The sequence below is a fragment of the Papio anubis genome, chromosome 9 (genome assembly GCF_008728515.1).
Source record: "Papio anubis isolate 15944 chromosome 9, Panubis1.0, whole genome shotgun sequence".
Lineage (NCBI taxonomy): Eukaryota > Metazoa > Chordata > Mammalia > Primates > Cercopithecidae > Papio > Papio anubis.
The window spans coordinates 38293507-38313764 of record NC_044984.1 but is presented as its reverse complement, the minus strand read 5'-3'; the positions used below and the strand labels follow the sequence as shown (position 1 = coordinate 38313764).

Sequence of the window (20258 nt, the reverse complement as noted above, 5' to 3'; positions counted from 1 at the left end):
CCAGATTCCTCTTTTTAGTCTCAGATCAGCCTTTAGTCTTTGTATCTAGGTAAACTGTAGTATCTGAAGCCTGGACCAGCTGAGTTGTTTGCAGATCAATGTTGATACAAAGCTTGGGAATTCAATAATGCTAACCTGATGGCTCTGCTCCTACTTGCTTCCTAATTTATCTTTGTCACCTTGTGTACTTGATAATCTGGCTTTGGTCTCTCAGTCCATGAAACATTAAGGTTGAAGTTTGCTGAAGGATTCTCAGAGCCAGTCTTATTAATTTAGAGATGTTCTATTCTTTTTCTAGTTGCTTTTTGCTTTTCTTTAGTTTTGCTTTTAATCATGAATGGATGTTGTATTTTATTAAATGCTTTTCCTGAATATATTGAAATGAGCATTCAATCTCATTTTTTTTTTTTTCTGCTAATGGATATTGTTTTATATATTGGTGGATTCAAGAGTTCATTGAACATTGATGGAAACTGACTATATACAGGGTCATAACGTGTTATGAGGTCTTTGTATTGTTTGGGAGAGGGGTGAGGAAATTGTACCATCCTTCAGTTCCTCAAGTGACTGGTGATGTTCTTTGTGCTATAGTTTCATTGTACTTTTCTATTAACGGCAGCTGATTTCTGGGCCTGAGAACTTATGGCCTTTTTCCTCCTTGCTCAGTGGGAGCTCACTGGTCTTGACTCATCCTCCTCTGGACTCTCACTAGTGCTGTATATCCCTCTGAATTCTGGCTGTAATATCCATTTGATTTCTTGTCTCAGTAATTCATTGTGCAGCCTTCAAATACAAAGTCTTGCTGCATCACCTTCTCTAGGTAAACTGGTTTGGTGATGCTATTGCTATTCTTGCAGACTCCTATAAAGGCCTCGAGTCCTCTATGGCATTTGAGAGTCAAGAGGGATTCAGTTCCTCTCTTTGTCAAACTCTTCTACACCTCTAAATTTGATGTGTATAGGGAACCCTTTCAGAGGGTTCCTTCCTTGAGTCCCACATAGTCAGCACCGTGGAACACCTCTTTGGGCAGTCCCTTTAAACAATGCAATATGCCTTCTGTTTCTGGGATTTTAAACCCCCAGTGGAGAAGTTAATGTGCATGCATCTTGCCATCTGTTTTCTTTGCCTCCATTGCCCTTTTTTCCCCCCAGTATCTACTGAGTTTCCTTTTCACATCTCATTTAATTGACCTACTGCCTTCCATCTTCCCAACTGAGGTAGAGTCTCTCCTTCCCTTCTCTGGTGGCGGCTGGAGAATGTGGCTTTTAGAGAAAAAGAATGAAAAGTAAATCAAATTAATATTTTCAAAATATCTCTGTACAACCATTTGTTAAGTTGACACCCCAACGTATTTATTGATTCGGTTTAGTTTCTAGTGTTGAATTAACCCCAAACATGTGAACTAATACTTTCTCCTAATTTCTATATGGTTAAATTTCACCCACTTTTAGAAGTTTTGGTATTTATGTTTTTCTCTGAACCATAACCAGTATTGTTTAATTTTTTTCCTAAGTGTTTTGAGCCCAAGAACCAGAAGAGTCTAAGAGTCTGGCAGAAATTTTCTTTGTTTAACATGTATGTAATTCTTGCTTTTCTCATCTTTTCTTCACTATAATTTTTATTTCCCATAAGCATAAGTATTTATTCATCCCATGATTCAAACATTTCTGAATAGAGATTTATTTATACATTTCCAAGATCTATAAAAGGTATAAAAATGGAATGGAATCATCAAATTATCTATAAGTAATGTAACGGCTAATCAAACTCTCTGTTTTTAATCCATTGATAGGCTACCATAGCATGTATAGTTACCAGGACTTAATATCCCTATATTCAACTCTAAACTTCTTTTTTATGGTCATGTTATTTATCATCTCATAATGTTGATAAATAATCTTGCCAAAGTATTTAGAGATCAGTATTTAATAAGCTGGCATATACTTCTCAGGGTAGAATGGACAAACTTTACACAGGTTGTTTCTGACAATCCCTCGTGCTTCTGGTGGCCCTTTTCTCATATTACCTAGGGTGTTCATGTCTTCCCAAGGTCCCCAGGAATTAACTCAACTGCCTAGACAGTTAACTTCACTATTTCTTGGTGGGATTTGAGGCAATGCTGTCTTTCTGGTTGAAGGAAACAGTTTCCAGATGTCATAACACCAGACATTGCATCTGACTTACACAGTATTCTCATGGAGTAGCTTGTCATGGCCGTGTGTACTTTTGAAGTTTCTCACATGAACCATTCTGCAACATGTCAAGCACTACCTCCCTGATGACTGATTATTGAGTAACTTCTTGTTCAGACAGGAAATAAAAATATAGAAACCATCAATAGTGTTTTTACTCTTTTTTTGTGTATTCTGGCAAATTTTTAGTTTTTTTTATTTCCAAACTTTCTATTTTCCCAGAACTAATATAGCCATGGATTATTACACATGCCATTCTGTATTCATATTTTTTCTTATTGGGGAAACTAATAAGAACCTCTTTTGGTATTGACTGCAATACTAGTCAAACAGCAGTATAGAAAATTTCCTATGCTGTTCTTTTAACATTCTAGTGTGTGTTAGTCCAGGTCTTTCAAGAGGCAGATGCAAAGATAAGTGTTTATTTAGGGGAAGTGTCTGTGTTAGAGAAACTAAGGAGAAAGCTGGAGAGAGACTTACATAGGGAAAAAAGGGATGAGAATATTGGATAGTAGCATTCTAGGCTGCTGGGCAGTCCAAGCAAAGTTGAGCAAAGCCATCCTTGAGCCAGACTTGGCCAGAATAAGAGTCCATGGCTCTCAAGAACAGGTCTGCCATGGTATCCCTACCATACTCAGTTACTGACAGGGAGAAGCCCTTGGGAGCTATGGCCAGGGTGCAAACACTATGATGAATTTCAAAGTGCCCTTGCTAAAGTGGATAGCATAAAAAGTGCTGTGTAAACCTTGAGGAATGGAATAATCAAGGAAGGAGTGATTAAGAGAGTTGTGAGACTTGTGCTGAGCAAGACTTCTCAACTGGACTTTGAGGAATGAATAAATGTGGATATGAAAATTCAAGGGCTTCCTGTGGATCTGTGCATCTGAAAAACAGGGTAGTTTGGGTAGTGAGGGTTTAAGGCCAAGGTTGGAATGGGATTATTAAGGTCCTGAAATGCATTGTAAAGGAATGAGGATTTGAACAGTATGTGGTAGGTGTGTTCAATGTGTAAGGAGGCACATCTCCTCTTATGCAACATTGTGCAGGGTACAGGGGAGGCAGTGAGTCACTGGGAAGACCAGTGTGGTAGTCTACTACCCTACAGTGGATAAGGAAGAAATGCTATTTAAAGTAATGTTGCAGTGGGGAAGGAGAAGAGTGGGTACCTATGGAAGGTATGCTACTGCAGACCAGTGTTTCCTTACTGGGAGCAGTTTTGTCCCCCAGAAGATATTTGTCATTGTCTGGAGACAATTTTAGTTGTCGTAACTGTGGGTCCATTGAGGTGAGCATGTTACTGGCAGAGCATGGGTAGAGGCCAGCAACATCCCACAACGCACAGCACAGCCTCCTACAACAAAGAATTGTCAAGCTGTCCGTAGTGCTGAAGTGGAGCAGCCTTGCAGGAGACCCCTTAGAATTTTGGAACATTGGTGAAGGAGACCAGAAAGATTTAAATGACTCTGGCTTAAATGACTGAATAATCTTGTGGCTGTTAACCAAAAAAGGCAATGACAGAAGTGGCAAGAAAGGTAATTATTCTGGAGACACTTGTTTGATTCTGTCACAGATTTACTCTAATCTTCATAATTGCTTGAGTTTGTATTTGCTCTTCTTTCTGTATAGAATGTCCTTTCCCTCAACCTCTTACTGATCCTTCCTGATCCATTTTGAGCTGCCTTCCTTTTTCCCTGATCTTCTCTTGGCAAAATTGACCCAGACTTCCTTGTTGTACCAGTTGACGTTTTATGCACATGTACTCTCATTGCATATTAAGTTAAAGTTATTTTTCTGCATTTCTATTTCATTTATAGAATTAGCAGGTAGAAAATGATAGTCATATTTCTTTTAGCACCTAATATAACATATGGAATTGCTCAATACATGTATTATGAGTAAGATAAGCAGCTAACTTTTATTTATATATGCCAAATATTTAGCTAGCTTATCTTTACATCAATCATTTGATTCAGGAAAATTATTTTACCAGTTTTAGTTAAAGTGCTTGGGCATATTTGAGAAATTTTGTATTGACTAAATCTTTTCAGATGATATGTAAGTTAATCATGTTCCATTTATTAGTTCATTCATTTAAGCTCACATCACATCCTTGTTTTTTGTGGCTTTATTTCTGTTGCAATTATTGTAATTACTGTTTAATATGAAATATATTTAAGCTGTCCAACTCATACTAATATGCAGAGGAAGAAACACATTGTTAATTTGTCAACAAATACTTATCAGTCATTTATTATCTAACAGCCACTCTTAGGTTTTGGTGGTACAGTTATGTGTTTTCTATTGGAAAAATTCTGTGTTTATTAATTACAAATATGTTTATGAGCTATATAATTTATAACTATAGTAAGAGCGTGGAGAAGGTATACTGGATCTTGACTTTCTCAGCCCAAAGGTGGCACAAACCAAATTTATGTATATTCTATTGAGGAGAACTAGTTGCCTGGTTCTACCTAGAAGTAAAAAGACTGGAAAATGAGGGGCATTGATTTTTCCTAGGAGAAAGAAAGGAACACCCATATTGGTGATCACCAATAGTCTTTACTACAGGCTGCCCTTCTGTTTGCCAAACAGATCACACATCAAACATACTTTTCTTGTCTATAAGGAGAAAACTCAAAGTTCCCACAGGGGCACTGACTCTGGCTAAATGTCCAGGATCTCTGGATAATGCAGTCTTCTCCATAAAGTCAAGTTGTGGCTCTCCGTAGCTTGGAAAAATATGAATTAAAAAGATAAATTATCTTCAGCTACCAGCCAAGTATACAGCATGACCAGCATGATTGCCACCCTAACCTCAACTTGCTACAGAAAGAAGAATAGGAGACACCTAATAATCACTGATATTGAGCAGTTTTTGACTCCTGAAGAGGAGTTGTGGAGACTCACTACTCTGGAAGGAGAGAAGCTCCTTGATTACTTTTCTTTCTTTTTTTCTTTGAGACAAGACCTTGCTCTGTTGCCCAGGATGGAGTGCATTGGCATGATAATAATTTACTGCAGCCTTGAACTGTTGGGTTCAAATACTTCTGATTCAGCCTCCCAAGTGGCTGGGAACTACAGGCACAAGCCCCCACACCTGACCAGTTTTTTGTCTGTTTGTTTGTTTTGTTTTTAATTTTTAGTAGAGATAGTGTTTCCTTATGTTGACCAGACTGGTCTTGAACTCCTGGCCTCAAGCAGCATTCCTGCCTCAGCCTCTCAAAGTGTTGGAATTACAGGCATGAGCTACAGTGCCCAGCCCTTGGTTTTTGGCTGGGATTCTTGGACCTCAATTACCCAGGTCCTTGGTTCTGCCTTCTGGAACGGTCTTGTCCGTCTTCCTCCATGGCCTCATCTAAAATGGGGTCTCAGGGGGATGTTGTCTTGGGGGAGCTTCAAGAATGCTGGGGTAATTCTGAAAATTTATAGGTTATTTTACAATGGACTCCATCAAAAGCTTTTTCAGTCCAGGCTAGTGTTTTCTTTGACAGTATAATCCCTTTAAAACTTAGTTGGCTTCTGACAGCAGATCAAGTTTTGATAATTGCTTCAAGTTAGTTTTCTGTGACAGTTGCCAAAACCTAAAAGGCATTTATTTTAAATCTTTTAATGCCAAGAACTTATTATAGGGAAAAACTAAATTTTGAATTCTCACTTTATTGGTAAACCAAATAAAATTTCAACTCTACTAAAGTAAAAGAAAATGACAGTATATTGTAATTTTTAGGTAGGGAAAAATACCAGATATAACAAATGAAAAAAAACAATAGATTTGCCCAAATAATAATTGAAGAGTACCATGTCTAAATAATTGTAAAAAAATTTAAAAATAAACTAGGAAAATATATGCCACAAATATTAGGATGGTCTGGCACATGTATGGCATATGTCCCTCTAGATATTATATGTCTTTTTGTGTTTGTTTTAAAGTAATATTGCTTTAGAATATTTTGACAATATATCATGAGTATGTTTCCATTATAGACCTACAAAATAGTTTTTAATGATTTCTTATTTTAAATTTCTCATTGTTATGATTTTTGGTTTTATATTTTCACGGATATTTTGGAGACAGTTTGGGAGAAGCCATGTGAGGGCCACTACGCAGACCCCACAAGAACAAGGCCATTTCTTTGACAATTCTCTCCCCTTTTTAATTAGTTCATATGACTTCATAACACCTCAGTGCCCACAAGAATGAGAAATATTACAGAATTTACTCCATGTTATCAAGGCTGCTGGGACACACTCCTTGAACTTGTGTCTTTTGGCTACATAAATCTTGCATAGATGAGTCTAGAGTCTTTGTTTTATATTCTTGATTTGAATAGGCCAGGACTTGGCAAGAGACCAACCAGTCCGTTTTAAAAAGGTAAGGTACCAGCAACGTATTTATTTCCCTTTTATTGTTTCACTTTTATACTAGAGATCTGGAATTGTCTCAGAATGGGGAAGGTAAATAATGCTTCTAGAGAAGAGAAGAACAACTAATCTTTTTTTTTTTTTTTTTTAAAAAAAAAAACCCTTACTATGAATTTTCTGTTTTATGCATCTGGAGGTAATTCTTATGTTTTCTTCATATCATTGATTCATTCATTTATTCATTGTGTGTTTGTATATAATACACTATTTCCTAAGCATGATTAATGGTGTTATAAGGAGAAACTGTCAGAGAGAGAAAGCTTTTTACATTTTTACTTATAACCAGATAAAAATTAATCTCAGAGTTCATGTTTGTGGTCTTTTATTATATAACATTTATACTCTGCCAGTGGTAAAAAGAGTGGCTGTAACATTTGTGTTTTTAGTGGAGAATTTTTCATCTTGCTTCAAAACAATTATTGAGCTCCTATTATTAATATCACTTAAACACACATTAACTTTCCTAGGAAATTGGGTACATACAATTATTCCAATTTTGTTTTACAGACAATGGAACTGAAGGTCAAATATATAAAGTAACTTACCTAAGATTCTATGAGCACAAACCCAGAACTCATACCTAGGCTTTCTTCTTATATATCATCATACTGATTCTCATGATATGATTTATGATTGAAGATGGAAAAACTAAGTATTTTAGTCAACACTTCAGCAGTACCTTATTTCCAAATGTTCTCCAGTTGACAGTGTTTAATGTGATAACTATAATTGATTTGGGAAAGGAATTCAAAGGATTTGTATTTTGTACTTGTTATTACCCTTTAATGAAATCTGAGAGTACCTTATTGGTTGTAGCAAAAGTACATGTATTTGCTATGTATTTTGAAAAAAATATATGGATGAATGCCATGATACTGAAATAAGAACATTTTGGGAAAAAAATTATATAAAATCTTCTAAACATAAATAATTTTGGCCTATGGGAATAAATTGGAGCCAGTTGTATAGTCACTTAATTGCCTTTCAAAACAGCTTGGCAAATAGAAGATCATTACTCTAAGTAATCAAGAAACTCCTACCCAAGTGAAAACTAGTTTTGCTGCTTTTAATAGTCATTGAAAGAAAGTGTTGGGAATTTGATTGGCATTTATCATGAATCAAATTGCAGGGCCCATCTGCAGATAGGCATGTTGCTAAAAATACGGCATGATCTAAATACAGTTCTATGAACCACCTGTTTTTTTTAGTCCGCTAATTCTTTGCTGGGTTCTTTCCAAGTTAAAAAAAAAAAATTAAAGTGCTTCCTTAGGAGCCTTTAGGGAAAGCTCTAATATTTTAATTATTTGAACAAAAGGTCCACTGAAATGGGGTAAGTTATAGAAAAGTCGATGGGAGCAAAATGCTTCTAAGTCTTTCATTAATAAGTAAAAAGGGTAAGTATTTATCCTCAGTTTGAGGACAAATATTTGCCAATGTTTTTTAACTTACTGTTTTCAAACATACAAGCTTTCATTTAAGTTTTAAAGGCAATATTTTTTAAAACCTAGAGTGTTCTAGCACAACTTAAAAGGAGGTGCCGATGGCTTCTGGATAGAACTATATTTTCTTCTTACATGGGAACACAGACTGGACCCATGTGCAGTTTTATTGGCACATTATAATAGTACCTGCCTCCCAGAGTTTGAGCCAAAAGGAGGTTAAAAAAATTCTGTGGTTGGCTAGGCGCGGTGGCTCACGCCTGTAATTCCAGCACTTTGGGAGGCCAAGGCGGGCAGATCACACGGTCAGGAGATCGAGACCAACCTGGCCAACATGGTGAAACCCCGTCTCTACTAAAAATACAAAAATCAGCCAGGCATGGTGGTGCTTACCTGTAGTCCCAGCTACTTGGGAGGCTGAGGCAGGAGAATCACTTGAAACCGGGAGGTGGAGGTTGCAGTGAGCTGAGATCGTGCCACTGCACTCCAGCCTGGCAACAGAGCAAGATTCGGTCTCAAAAAGAAAGAAAGAAAGAAAGAAAAAATTCTATGATTAATAGAAGTATTTTCCATATTGCTTGAAGATAGTGTGATGTATTTAAAGTGGCTTTGTAGGTACATTTAGTTGAGTAAACAAGCTGCCTCATGTCTATTAGTGTCTTTTGTCAAGATAGTATCACATTTCCCCTCTTCAGCATGCTTTTTAAAAAAGGCAGAAAGGGATTTTCCATGGATCCATGTACTCAGGTTTCAAAAACAGTGTCTTTGTTACTTCTCATAAGTATGGGTAAAATTAGTTTTCTAGGAAGGCAGAGAATGCTAGAGTATTGGTGTTTGTTGACAGTAAGTGATTTGCAGTTATCTTTGGAAAATAGACACTGGTAGAATGAGTGAAATATGTTAGGGTATCGGCTCTAGAAAAGTATCCAAGAAATAGATAAGAATTCTTAATATTTATAGCTTTGCCTTTTATTTTATAGACTATAATTTCAGTGTTTTGTAGTCAGTATGTCTGATGGAATTTCATTAATTTTTGAACTATTTAAAAATGTGTAATCCTAACATATTAGCAGACTATATAAGGGTGTCTAAACATTTTACTTTTCAGCATTTAAAGAAAACCATCATACAACTATATCCCATACATGTCTCAAGAGTACCATAACTTAAGAATGTTCATTAAAGGCCGTGCCTGGTGGCTCACGCCTGTAATCCCAGCACTTTGGGAAGCCCAGGCAGGTGAATCATGAGATCAGGAGTTCAAGATGGTGAAACCCCGTCTCTACTAAAAATACAAAAATTAGCGCGGTGGCAGGCGCCTGTAATCCCAGCTACTCGGGAGGCTGAGGCAGGAGAATTGCTTGAACCCAGGAGGTGGAGGTTGCAGTGAGCCGAGATCACGCCACTGCACTCTAGTCTGTGAGATAGAGTGAGACTCCATCTCAAAAAAAAAAAAAAAGGAATGTTCATTAAAAAAATTAAAGAATTACTTACTCAAGGGTATAGGAAGAGGAAAAAACAGGTACTTCACCAGGTTTGTTACAAAAATGTTCATTTCTGCAGCTGTGTATGGAGTGCCTGCTGTGTTTCAGGCAATGTTTTAGATGTTGGAATTCTGAAAATAGTGAAGATGTTCTTACCTCTAAGGAGATTTCAATGTAATAATAAATATCAGTGGAAAGAGAACTTTATGACTATTATTGCCATAATCATTTAAATGACTTTAAGTGTTCGGTTAAAATAGTATTTAAAATATATGTTACTTCAAACTATTAAACTACTACAAGCAAGCACTAGGGAAAATGTTCAGGACATTGGGGTGGGCAAAAATTTTTTGAGCAATACTCCGCAAGCACAGGCAACGAAAGCAAAAATGGACATACGAGATCACATCAAGTTAAAAAGCTTCTGCATAGCAAAGAATACAGTCAACAAAGTGAAGAGACAATCCACAGAGTGGGAGAAAATATTTGCAAACTACCCATTTGAGAAAGGAGTAATAACCAGAATATATAAGGAGTTCAAACAACTCTATAGGAAAAAATTTAAATAATTTGATCAAAAACTGGGCAAAAGATTTGAACAGACTTTCTTAAAAGAAGACATACAAATGGCAAACAGGCATGTGAAAAGATGCTTAACATCATTGATCATCAGAGAAATGCAAATCAAAACTACAATGAGATATCATCTCACCCCAGTGAAAATGGCTTATATTCAAGACACAGGCAATAACAAATGCTGGTCAGAATGTGTAGAAAAGGGAATGCTTGTACATTGTAGTGGGAATGTAAATTAGTGCAACCACTCTGGAGAACAGTTTGAAGGGTCCTCAGGAAACTAAAAGTAGAGCTACCATATGATCCAGCAATCCCACTGCTGGGTATACACCCAAATGAAAGGAAATCACCATATTGAAGAGATATCTGTACTCCCACTGTTTGTTGCAGCAGTGTTCACAATAGCCAAGATTTGGAAGCAGCCTAAGTGTCCATCAACAGACGAATGGATAAAGAAAATGTGGTACATATACTCAATGGAGTACTATCTAGCCATAATAAAGAATGAGATCCAGTGATTTCTAACAACATGGATGGAATTGGAGATCATTATGTTAAATGAAATAAGCCAGGCACATAAAGACGTGCACTGCATGTTATTTGTAGGATCTAAAACCCAAAACAGTTGAACTCATGGACATAGAGAGTAGAAGGGATAGTTCAGAGGCTGGGAAGGATAGTGAGAATGTGGGTGGGGTGGGGAGAGGTGGGGATGGTTAATGGGTATAAAAAAATAGAATGAGTGAGACCTATTTTCTAGTACAACAGGAGACTATAGTCAATAATAATTTAATTGTATATTTTAAAATAACTTAAATAATGTAATTGGATGTTTTGTAACTTGAAAAGCATTTATCAAAAGATAAATGCTTCAGGAGGTGGATATCCCATTCCCCATGATGTGCTTCTTTCACATTGTATGCCTGTATCACCATATCTCATGTACCCCATAAACGTATACACCTACTATGTACCCACAAAAATTAAAAATTTTTAAAAGTAAGGGCCGGGTGTGGTGGCTCACGCCTGTTATCCCAGCACTTTGGGAGGCTGACTTGAACTCAGGAGTTTGGGACCAGCCTGGGCAACATGGTGAAACCCCATCTCTCCCAAAAAAAAAAAAAAAAAAAAAAAATCCACCAGTTATGGGAGGCTGAGGTGGGAGGATTGCTTGAGCCTGGAAGGTGGAGGTTGCAGTGAGCCGAGATCATGCCCCTGCACTCCAGCCTTGGTAACAAAAATAAATGAATAAATAAATAAATAAATAAATAAATGATAAATAAAATAAAATATGCTTTTTATTTGCAGTGGAATTTAAAACAATGATTTCAAAGTATCCCTATATTAAGATATTTGTAATTGAGAAATGGAAATGAAGTCTCATTCACTAAAACTGCATTTATCATACTTCCTGTAATTCAGTAATTCATTTCTGAATTGGGTCTTCATAGAAAGATGCCTTTCCATGTGGAAAAGTGCAAAGTTTTAAATGTAGGTAAATGTATTTTTGTGATTCTGTGGTGTGAGGAGTGCTTTTTTCTGTCAAGCATAATTAGTGCAACCGGCTTCTGCCTGTCTGGCGTCATCTGCTACTCTGTATCTCCTGGCTGGCACAGCTGCAGCCTCACTGTTGTCTCTGTCACTTTACCTGCTAAGACTTTTTCATCTCTAGGCCTTTCAGTCACTGTTTGGAATATTCCCGTCTATGTGGAATGTCCTCCCAGAATTTTCCACGGCTACCTCCTGATTATTCTAGCCTCAGCCTTGCTGTCCCCTCCTAAAGTGCCTCCCCAGCCTCAGCCTCTTTTATTCTCCCTCTCCTTATCTTATTTTTTATTGCACCTATTGCATATTCTATTGTATTTTTATTTATTGTCTGCCTTTTTTCCATAGGAGTATAAATTCTTTGAAGGCAGGGATTTAGTCACATTCACCTCTGTATCTTTAGCCCCTAGAACGGTTCTTGGCACATAGTCGGTGCCCATTAAATATTTGTTGACTAGTTCATAGAGTCTATCAAAATTGGCACATGATAATGAGTGCAGTGTAATCAGTTAAGGCATGAATTGTGAAGCCAGAGTATTTGGGTTCACATCTTGATCCTGCCACCTACTTGGCATGAGCCTTGGACAAGTGACTTAACCTCTCTGTTCCTCATTTGTCTCACCTGTGAAGTGGGGATAATAATATAATTTACTTTAAATAATTATTATTAGGTTGAAATGAATTATATATTATATAAAATATGTATATGGATGAATATATAAAATGAATAATGTCTGATCTGTATATTGGAATTAGCTATTAATATTATAAATGCCTCCCTTGAATGACTTACCCTCACCTGACTCGAGAGAGGGATCTATCTATATAAATTGACCATTTTAGGGCTTCTTTCCAACAGAGTGCAAGTTCTTGTTATTTCATACCATGATAGCTAAACATTTACCTTCACCAGTCTTTCCTTAGTTGTACAGTTGTTCAGTCTTTCAAAGTTATTGCTTTGACTCTGCTCCCCGCTCCCACTTTTATTTGAATTCTTCAATGATTCACAAATGAACCCTTCTCAGAATCTCAATGCACCTAAAATATTAACAAAAATACAAAATAAAACATTTATATTGAAATATAGTTGTCAAGATATTCAAATAAGTTATGTATATTTTATTAGCACCTTAAATAATAAGATGTATTGGCAGAGTAATAACTACCTTAATTTTGAAGTGTTGATAAGCATAAACAACATTTTTAGATATTCAGACATCATCATGTAATGAAAATGTCTGTGCTTTCTATTGACAACCTTACTGGAATTTGTAGCCTACATTCAAATTTAGCATTTCTTTCATGAAGTAGTTTATAGGTTAATTATAATTAGGTTAATGACAATAAGGATGTAATTTTTTTTCTCACCGAAGTTTGTGGACTCCTCTGACAAAAATCCCTGCAAGCAAGAGTCTTTATATTCTAGGTGTAGCCTAAGTTTTCAAATTTATGCCCTACTTTTGCTTAACATAAACTGAGCTTGCAAAGGTAGGAAATAATAGCTTTCATGGTTTAACAAGTATTTACTGCTTACCACATGTGCCTAGATCTCAGATAGTCTATTCAGCAGTGGAAATTCAGGGATAGGTCTCTGCTTATTTAAAGACTTCTGTCTAGTGGGGAAGAATAGTTTTAAATAGCAAACAAACATGTACATGCAACATACAATAAATGTGCTAAAGAAATCAAGCAGATGCAATGTGTTTTTAGGAGTAGGGATGAGTATGTGGTTACCTAGAAAACTGGTCAAGGAAAAACTTTCTGGGTGATTCTTATTTGATCTGAGACTTGAAGGATGAGATGAAGCCAGCCAGACTGAGTGTGATGACGCAGAGGTAGAGATGAAGGGTGGGAAGTAGGGAAACATTTTAGGTAGAGGGACAGCATATAGGAAGCACGATGCCATACCTAGTCCATCCTACATGCACCCAGTTTCTCCCACTTCTGTCGGCACTGTTTCTAATAATCCTTCTAGAGTTTTTTCAGTAGTAACCTGGCAAATAGAAATATTTAGTTTTTGGGTTTCTTCCTTTATTATACAATAGTAGTGAAGTATACATCCTGTTTTGTAGTTTTTTTTTGTTTTGATATAATGATATGTATTGGAATTCTTTCCATATCACTACACAGAATGTTCATTCTTTTTTTTTGTTTGTGTGTTTATAACCTCAAGGGATGCCATCACATAGTTGTGCCAAAGTTTATGTAAACAGACTCTATCAATGGACTTTTGAAGTGGTTCCAATATTTTGCTATTAAAAACAATGTTATGGTTAATAACCTTGTAAGTATATGATTTCACACATGCAAATGTATAGTATATGTAGGATAAATTCTCAGAAGGGGAATTGCTGGGTTCCAGGGCCAATACATTGTTAATGTGTTAAACATTGCCAAATTGCTCTGCATCCTGATTGTACTGATTTATATTTTCAACACTAATGTATTAAAGTACCCATTTTCCCACAGATCAAAATAGCACAGGCTTTATTATTTATAGACTATTCTAAACACTTTCTCCATTTTGATGCTTTTGTCTGTGCTGTTCTTTGTACCTGGAATGCCTGTCAGTTAGCTTGGCCTGTTGGAATAGTATCCAGTCTTCATGATTTTATACATAGGAGCGGAGAGAGAAAAATGACCCATGGAAGGGAAACTTTTTTATGCTCAGATGGTGGCTCTTAGTGAACAGACTCCTTGCTGTTTTGCTTCTGTCTGCTCGTTTAACCTGTGGTACTATGTGTTTTTTCTTCTTGGCGACTGTTAGGAAAATTTCATTTTTGTTTCCTTTATTTTCAGACGGGAACATTTAAAGGACATGACGGTGAATATTTCTTAGAACCTATAATGAAGGCAGATGGGAATGAGTATGAAGATGGTCACAACAAGCCACATCTTATATACAGACAAGAATTAAATAACTCTTTTCTGCAGACTCTGAAGTATTGCAGTGTGTCAGGTAAACTGTGAAATAAAACTTTTTTCAGCTAAATAGTGATACTATTTAAATCTTTTTATAGGTTATAATTTACATATTCCCTTCAATATTTTATTTATTTTTAATTAATTTTTTAAATTGAGAAATAATAATTGTGTATGTTTAGCATGTACAGCATGTTGGTTTGAAGTATGTATACATTGTGGAATGGTTAATCAAACCAATTAACATATGCATTAACTCACATCCTTATTTTTCTTTTTTTTTTTGTGGTGAGAACACTTAAAACCTACTCTTAGCAGTTTTCAAGAATGCAATACACTACATCGTTATTAACTATAGTCACCATGCACAATACAGCGGCCTATTCCTCTTATCTAACTGACGTTTTATGTCCTTTGACCAACATCTTTCCTTACCCCCTGCAACTGCAGTTCTGGTAACCAGCATTCCACTCTTTACATCTAAGAGTTCAACTCTTTTAGATTCCACATATAAATGAGGTCATGTGATATTTCTTAAATATTGAAGGACATGATCTTTTAAACAATATTTTCACCTGTACAGATGCATTAGAGATTTTTCTGTCTGTAGATAACATTTTTTGTAGTGAACTAAATTTGAATCCGAAAAGTTTTTCAGTATATGAAATTTGTAGCAAATAATCATATAGAAAATTTTTACTTCAATCTGTTAGTCACATTAGTATTATTTAATTTTTTTTCAGCAGGATTTTAGATGAAAAAATAATTCCCGAACCTAAGTAACAGTAAAAACACATTGCTCAATTTTGCATGGTTTAAACTTTATAGAAATGGAAACATATTGTATATAGTTTTCTGTGACTTATCCTTTTTGCTCAGTATTGTTTCTAGGGTTCATCTATTTTGGTGCATGTAGGAACAGTTCATTTATTTTTATTGTTGTACAACATTCCATTGTTTGAGGGTAACACAGTTCATATATCAATTTCCTGTTGAGCTTTTGGGCTGTTTGCTGTTTTTTGGTGTTAGAAGCAATGTTTCTGTGAATATACTTGCCCCCATCTCCTGTTTTTGAGAGTTTCTCCAGGATATATGTATGGATACTAGATAATTCCATATTGTTTTACAAAGTGATTTTTAAATCAATATTATAGTTTCACCAATCTATGAGAGAGGTATATTTTCATCATTTTTTTTCTGTAAAATTTAGACTACTGAAGATCTACAGTAGATTAGAATCTAAGAAGCATAGATTTCTACAGAGTATATCTGTGGATGGTAAAATACTTACATATTGTATAAAAGTTGTATTTATTAAGAGTTGTGTCCATATAGGTTCACGTATCTTCACTATTCATAGAATGACATGCAATGATATGATGGAGAAAAGGCACCTGCAGTTACCATCAAAGTACAAAATTTAGACAAAAGAGTGGGATTAGCAAGGATTTATTTGAGATCGTAGGTGTCCATAAACTATAGTTCCAAACACTGTGATGCCATCTGTTTTGGGATATAATGATATGTAGGCCTTTGATGGTTTTCCCTGGGAATCCACTTCTTAACCTTTAGAGTGGTTCTCACTGGGTCTAAGGCCGTGTTTTAAATCTATTGACATAATAGATGCCTTTCTTATGCTTTTAATATGAGCATAAGGGTTTCATTTTTATGGCTTCAAAGAAAACACAAATGGGTACAGCTTCACAATAGAATTCTGCAGAGGGAGCTTATACTTGTTCTGATCTATGATTCAAGAGCAGCTTGTTTAATGAATTGTTTAGCTTCTCAGGAAGAAAACCACAAAGTAACATTCTGAATACATAAATGTTTCACATAATTTGGAAGGTTTTGCATTCACAAACAAGAATATAATTCAAGGAAAGCTAGGCTTTTTTTTTGTTAAACTGTTTTATACTAAAGACTTATTAGAAAGCTACAAATAAAAAGCAAATGGAAAGCTATGTGATTTCGTTTTCTTTTAATCATAAAATACTTTTTTTTAACAATATTTATCTAATAAAATGTAAAAGGTAGTATCCTTTTCAATTCTTAAATTACCTCCAATTTTAGGTACAATTAGCATATAGATTTTTAATCACTAATAAAGGCAATTAATTAATGACCTAAAAATTAGCTAATAAATACTCATTTTTTTAAGTAAAAGTGGAGCGTTGCAAATGCAATTAAAATTATCTAAAGCATTTTTTTTCCTCCCTCAGTTCACACATTGTTGTTTAGAAATACTTGGAGGTTTTATATATTCTTTTTAAAAGTTTTAATAGCTTTTGGGGTACTAGTGGTTTTTGGTTACATGGATGAATTATATAGTGGTGAATTCTGATATTTTAGTGCAGTCATCACCCAAGCAGTGTACCTTGTACCTGATATGTAGATTTTTATTCCACACCCACCTCCTACCCTCCCACTTCTGAGTCTCCAAAGTCCATTATATCGTCTGTATGCCTTTGCATACTCACAGCGTAGCTCCCACTTATAAGTGAGAACATATGGTATTTGGTTTGTCATTCCTGAATTACTTCACTTAGAATGATGGCCCCCAGCTCCATCCAACTTGCTGCAAAGGACATTATTTCATGCCTTTTTATGGCTGAGTGGTATTCCATGGTGTATATATACCACATTTTCTTTATCCGCATGTTGGTTAGCGGGCACATAGGTTGATTTCATATCTTTGTGACTGTGAATTTGACTGCAATAAACATATGTGTGCATGTGTCTTTTTCATATAATGATTTCTTTTCCATTGGGTAGATGTCCAGTCGTCATATTTGCTGGATCAATTGGTGGATCTACTTTTAGTTCTTTAAGGAATCTCCATACAGGTTTCTATAGAGGTTGTACTAATTTATATTCCCACCAGAAGTGTATCAGCATTCCCCTTTCACCACATCCATGCCAACATCTATTGTTTTTTGACTTTTTAATAATGGCCATTCTTACAGGAGCAAGGTAGTATCCCATTGTGGTTTTAATTTGCATTTCCCTGATGATTAGTGATGTTGAGCACTTTTCCGTATGTTTGACCATTTATATATCTTCTTTTGAGAACTGTCTATTCATGTCCTTTGTCCACTTTTTAATGGAATTATTTGCTTTTTTTCTTGCTGATTTATTTTAGTTTCTTGTAGATTTTGGATACCAGTCTTTTGTCAGATGCATAGTTTGCAAATATTTTCTGCCATTCTCTGGGTTGTCTGTTACTCTGATGATTATTTCTTTTGCTGTGCAGAAGCTTTTGAATTATTCAAGTTCCATTTATTTTTGTTTTTGTCGTGTTTGCTTTTCGGGTCTTAGTCATAAATTCTTTGCCTAGGCTAATGTCCAGAAGAGTTTTCCCTATAGTTTCTTCTAGGATTTTTATGGTTTCAGGTCTTAGATTTAAGACTTTAATCCAACTTGAGTTGATTTTTGTACGAGGTGAGAGATAGGGATCCAGTTTCATTCTTCTACAGGTGGCTATCCAACTCTCCCACCATTCATTAAACAGGGTACCCGTTTTCCAATTTATGTAGTATGCTTTGTCAAAGATCAGTTAGTTGTAAGGATGTGGCTTTATTTGTAGATTCTCTATTCTGTTCCATTGGTCTATGTGCCTACTTTTATACCAGTACCATACTGTTTTGGTTACTATATCCTTGTAGTATAATTTGAAGTTGGATATATATTGCCTCCAGATTTGTTTTTGTTTGTTTGTTTTGCTTAGGATTGACTTGGCTATTGAACTCCTTTTTAGTTCCATATGAATTTTAGGATTTTCTCCTAATTCTTTGAAAAATGATTTTGGTATTTTGATAGGAATTGCATTGTATCTGTAGATCGTTTTTGGCAATATGGTCATTTTCAGGATATTTTCCAGTCAATGAGCATGGGATGTATTTCTGTTTGTTTTTTATTCATCTATGCTTTCTTTCAGCAGTGTTTTGTAGTTCCTGTTGAGATCTTTCACCTCCTTGGTTAAGTGTATTTCTAGGTATTTTATTTTATTTTTTGCAGCTATTGTATAAGAGATTGAGTTCTTGATTTGGCTCTCAGCTTGACTGTTTTTGGTGTATAGCAGTACTACTGGTTTGTGTATGTTGATTTTATAATCTGAGACTTTCAAATTCAGTAATTTGTTTATTTTTTATTTTTATTTATTATTTTTTAAAATTTAGATTTCTTTTTTTCACTTTTTTTTTAATACTTTGTGTTCTAGGGTACACGTGCACAATGTGCAAGTTTGTTACATATGTATACATGTGCCATGTTGGTGTGCTGCACCCATTAACTCGTCATTTACATTAGGTATATCTCCTAATGCCATCCCTCCCCGCTCCCCCGACCCCACAAACAGGCCCCGGTTTGTGATGTTCCCCTTCCTGTGTCCAAGTGTTCTCATTGTTCAATTCCCACCTATTAGTGAGAACATGCGGTGTTTGTTTTTCTGTTCTTGCGATAGTTTGCTGAGAATGATGGTTTCCAGCTGCATCCATGTCCCTACAAAGGACATGAACTCATCCTTTTTTATGGCTGCATAGTATTCCATGGTGTATATGTGCCACATTTTCTTAATCCAGTCTATCATTGATGGACATTTGGGTTGGTTCCAAGTCTTGAATTTATTTATTAAATCTAGGAGTCTTTTGGAGTACTGTTTAGTCTTTTCTAGGTATATGATCATATCATTGGTAAAGAGAGATAGTTTCACTTCCTCTTTTCCAATTTGGATGCCTTTATTTCTTTCTCTTGCCTGATCTGCCTAGGATTTCCAGTATTATGTTGAGTAGAAGTGGTAAAAGTGGGCATCCTTGCCTTGTTCCTGTTCTCAGGGGGAATGCTTTCAACTTTTCCCCATTCAGTGTTAAGTTTGCTGTAAGTTTGTTAAATGTGGCTTTTATTATTTTGAGGTATGTTCCTTCTATGCCTAGTTTGTTGAGGGATTTTATCATAAAGAGATGCTGGATTTTTTCCAAATCCTTTTTCTACATCTATTGAGATCACATGGTTTTTGTTTCTAATTCTGTTTATGTGATACATTACCTTTATTGACTTCTGTACATTAAACCATCCTGGATCGTTGTGATGAAACCCACTTGATTATGGTGTATTATCTTTTTGATATCTTTTTGGATTTGGTTAGCTAGGAGTTTGTTGAGGATTTTTGCTTCTATTTTTACCAGGGATATTGGTCTGTATTTTCTTTTTTTGCTATGTCGTTTCCTGGTTTTGGTATCAGAGTGATACTGACTTCATAGGATAATTAGGGAGGATTCTCTGTTTCTCAGTCTTTTGAAATAGTTTTAGTAGGATTGGTACCAGTTCTTCTGTGAATATTTGGTAAAATTCAACTGTGAATCTATCTGGCCCTGGGCTTGTTGTTGTTGTTTGCAATTTTTAAAATTACTGATTCAGTCTTTCTGCATGTTATTGGTCTGTGTAGGGTTTCTATTTCTTCCTGATTTACTCTCGGATGGTTGTATGGTTCCAGGAATTTATCTGTTTTCTCTGGGCTTTCTAGTTTGTATGCATACAGTTATTCATAGTAATCTTGAATGATATTTGTATTTCTGTAGCATCAGTTGTAATGTCCCTAGTTTCATTTCTAGTTGAGCTTATTTGAATCTTCTCTCTTCTTTTCTTGGATAATCTCACTAATGGTCTATCAAGTTTGTTTATCT

At 35.6% G+C, this 20258-nt stretch overlaps 1 protein-coding gene across 1 annotated transcript in view; it reads left to right on the top strand.

Annotated features, from left to right (window-relative positions):
• ADAMTS20 (ADAM metallopeptidase with thrombospondin type 1 motif 20) overlaps positions 1–20258 on the top strand; it is a 211085-nt gene that overhangs the window by 3902 nt on the left and 186925 nt on the right. Inside the window, 1 exon segment of the mRNA XM_031650426.1 lies at positions 14458–14617. Coding sequence (XP_031506286.1) covers positions 14458–14617 — 160 coding nt within the window.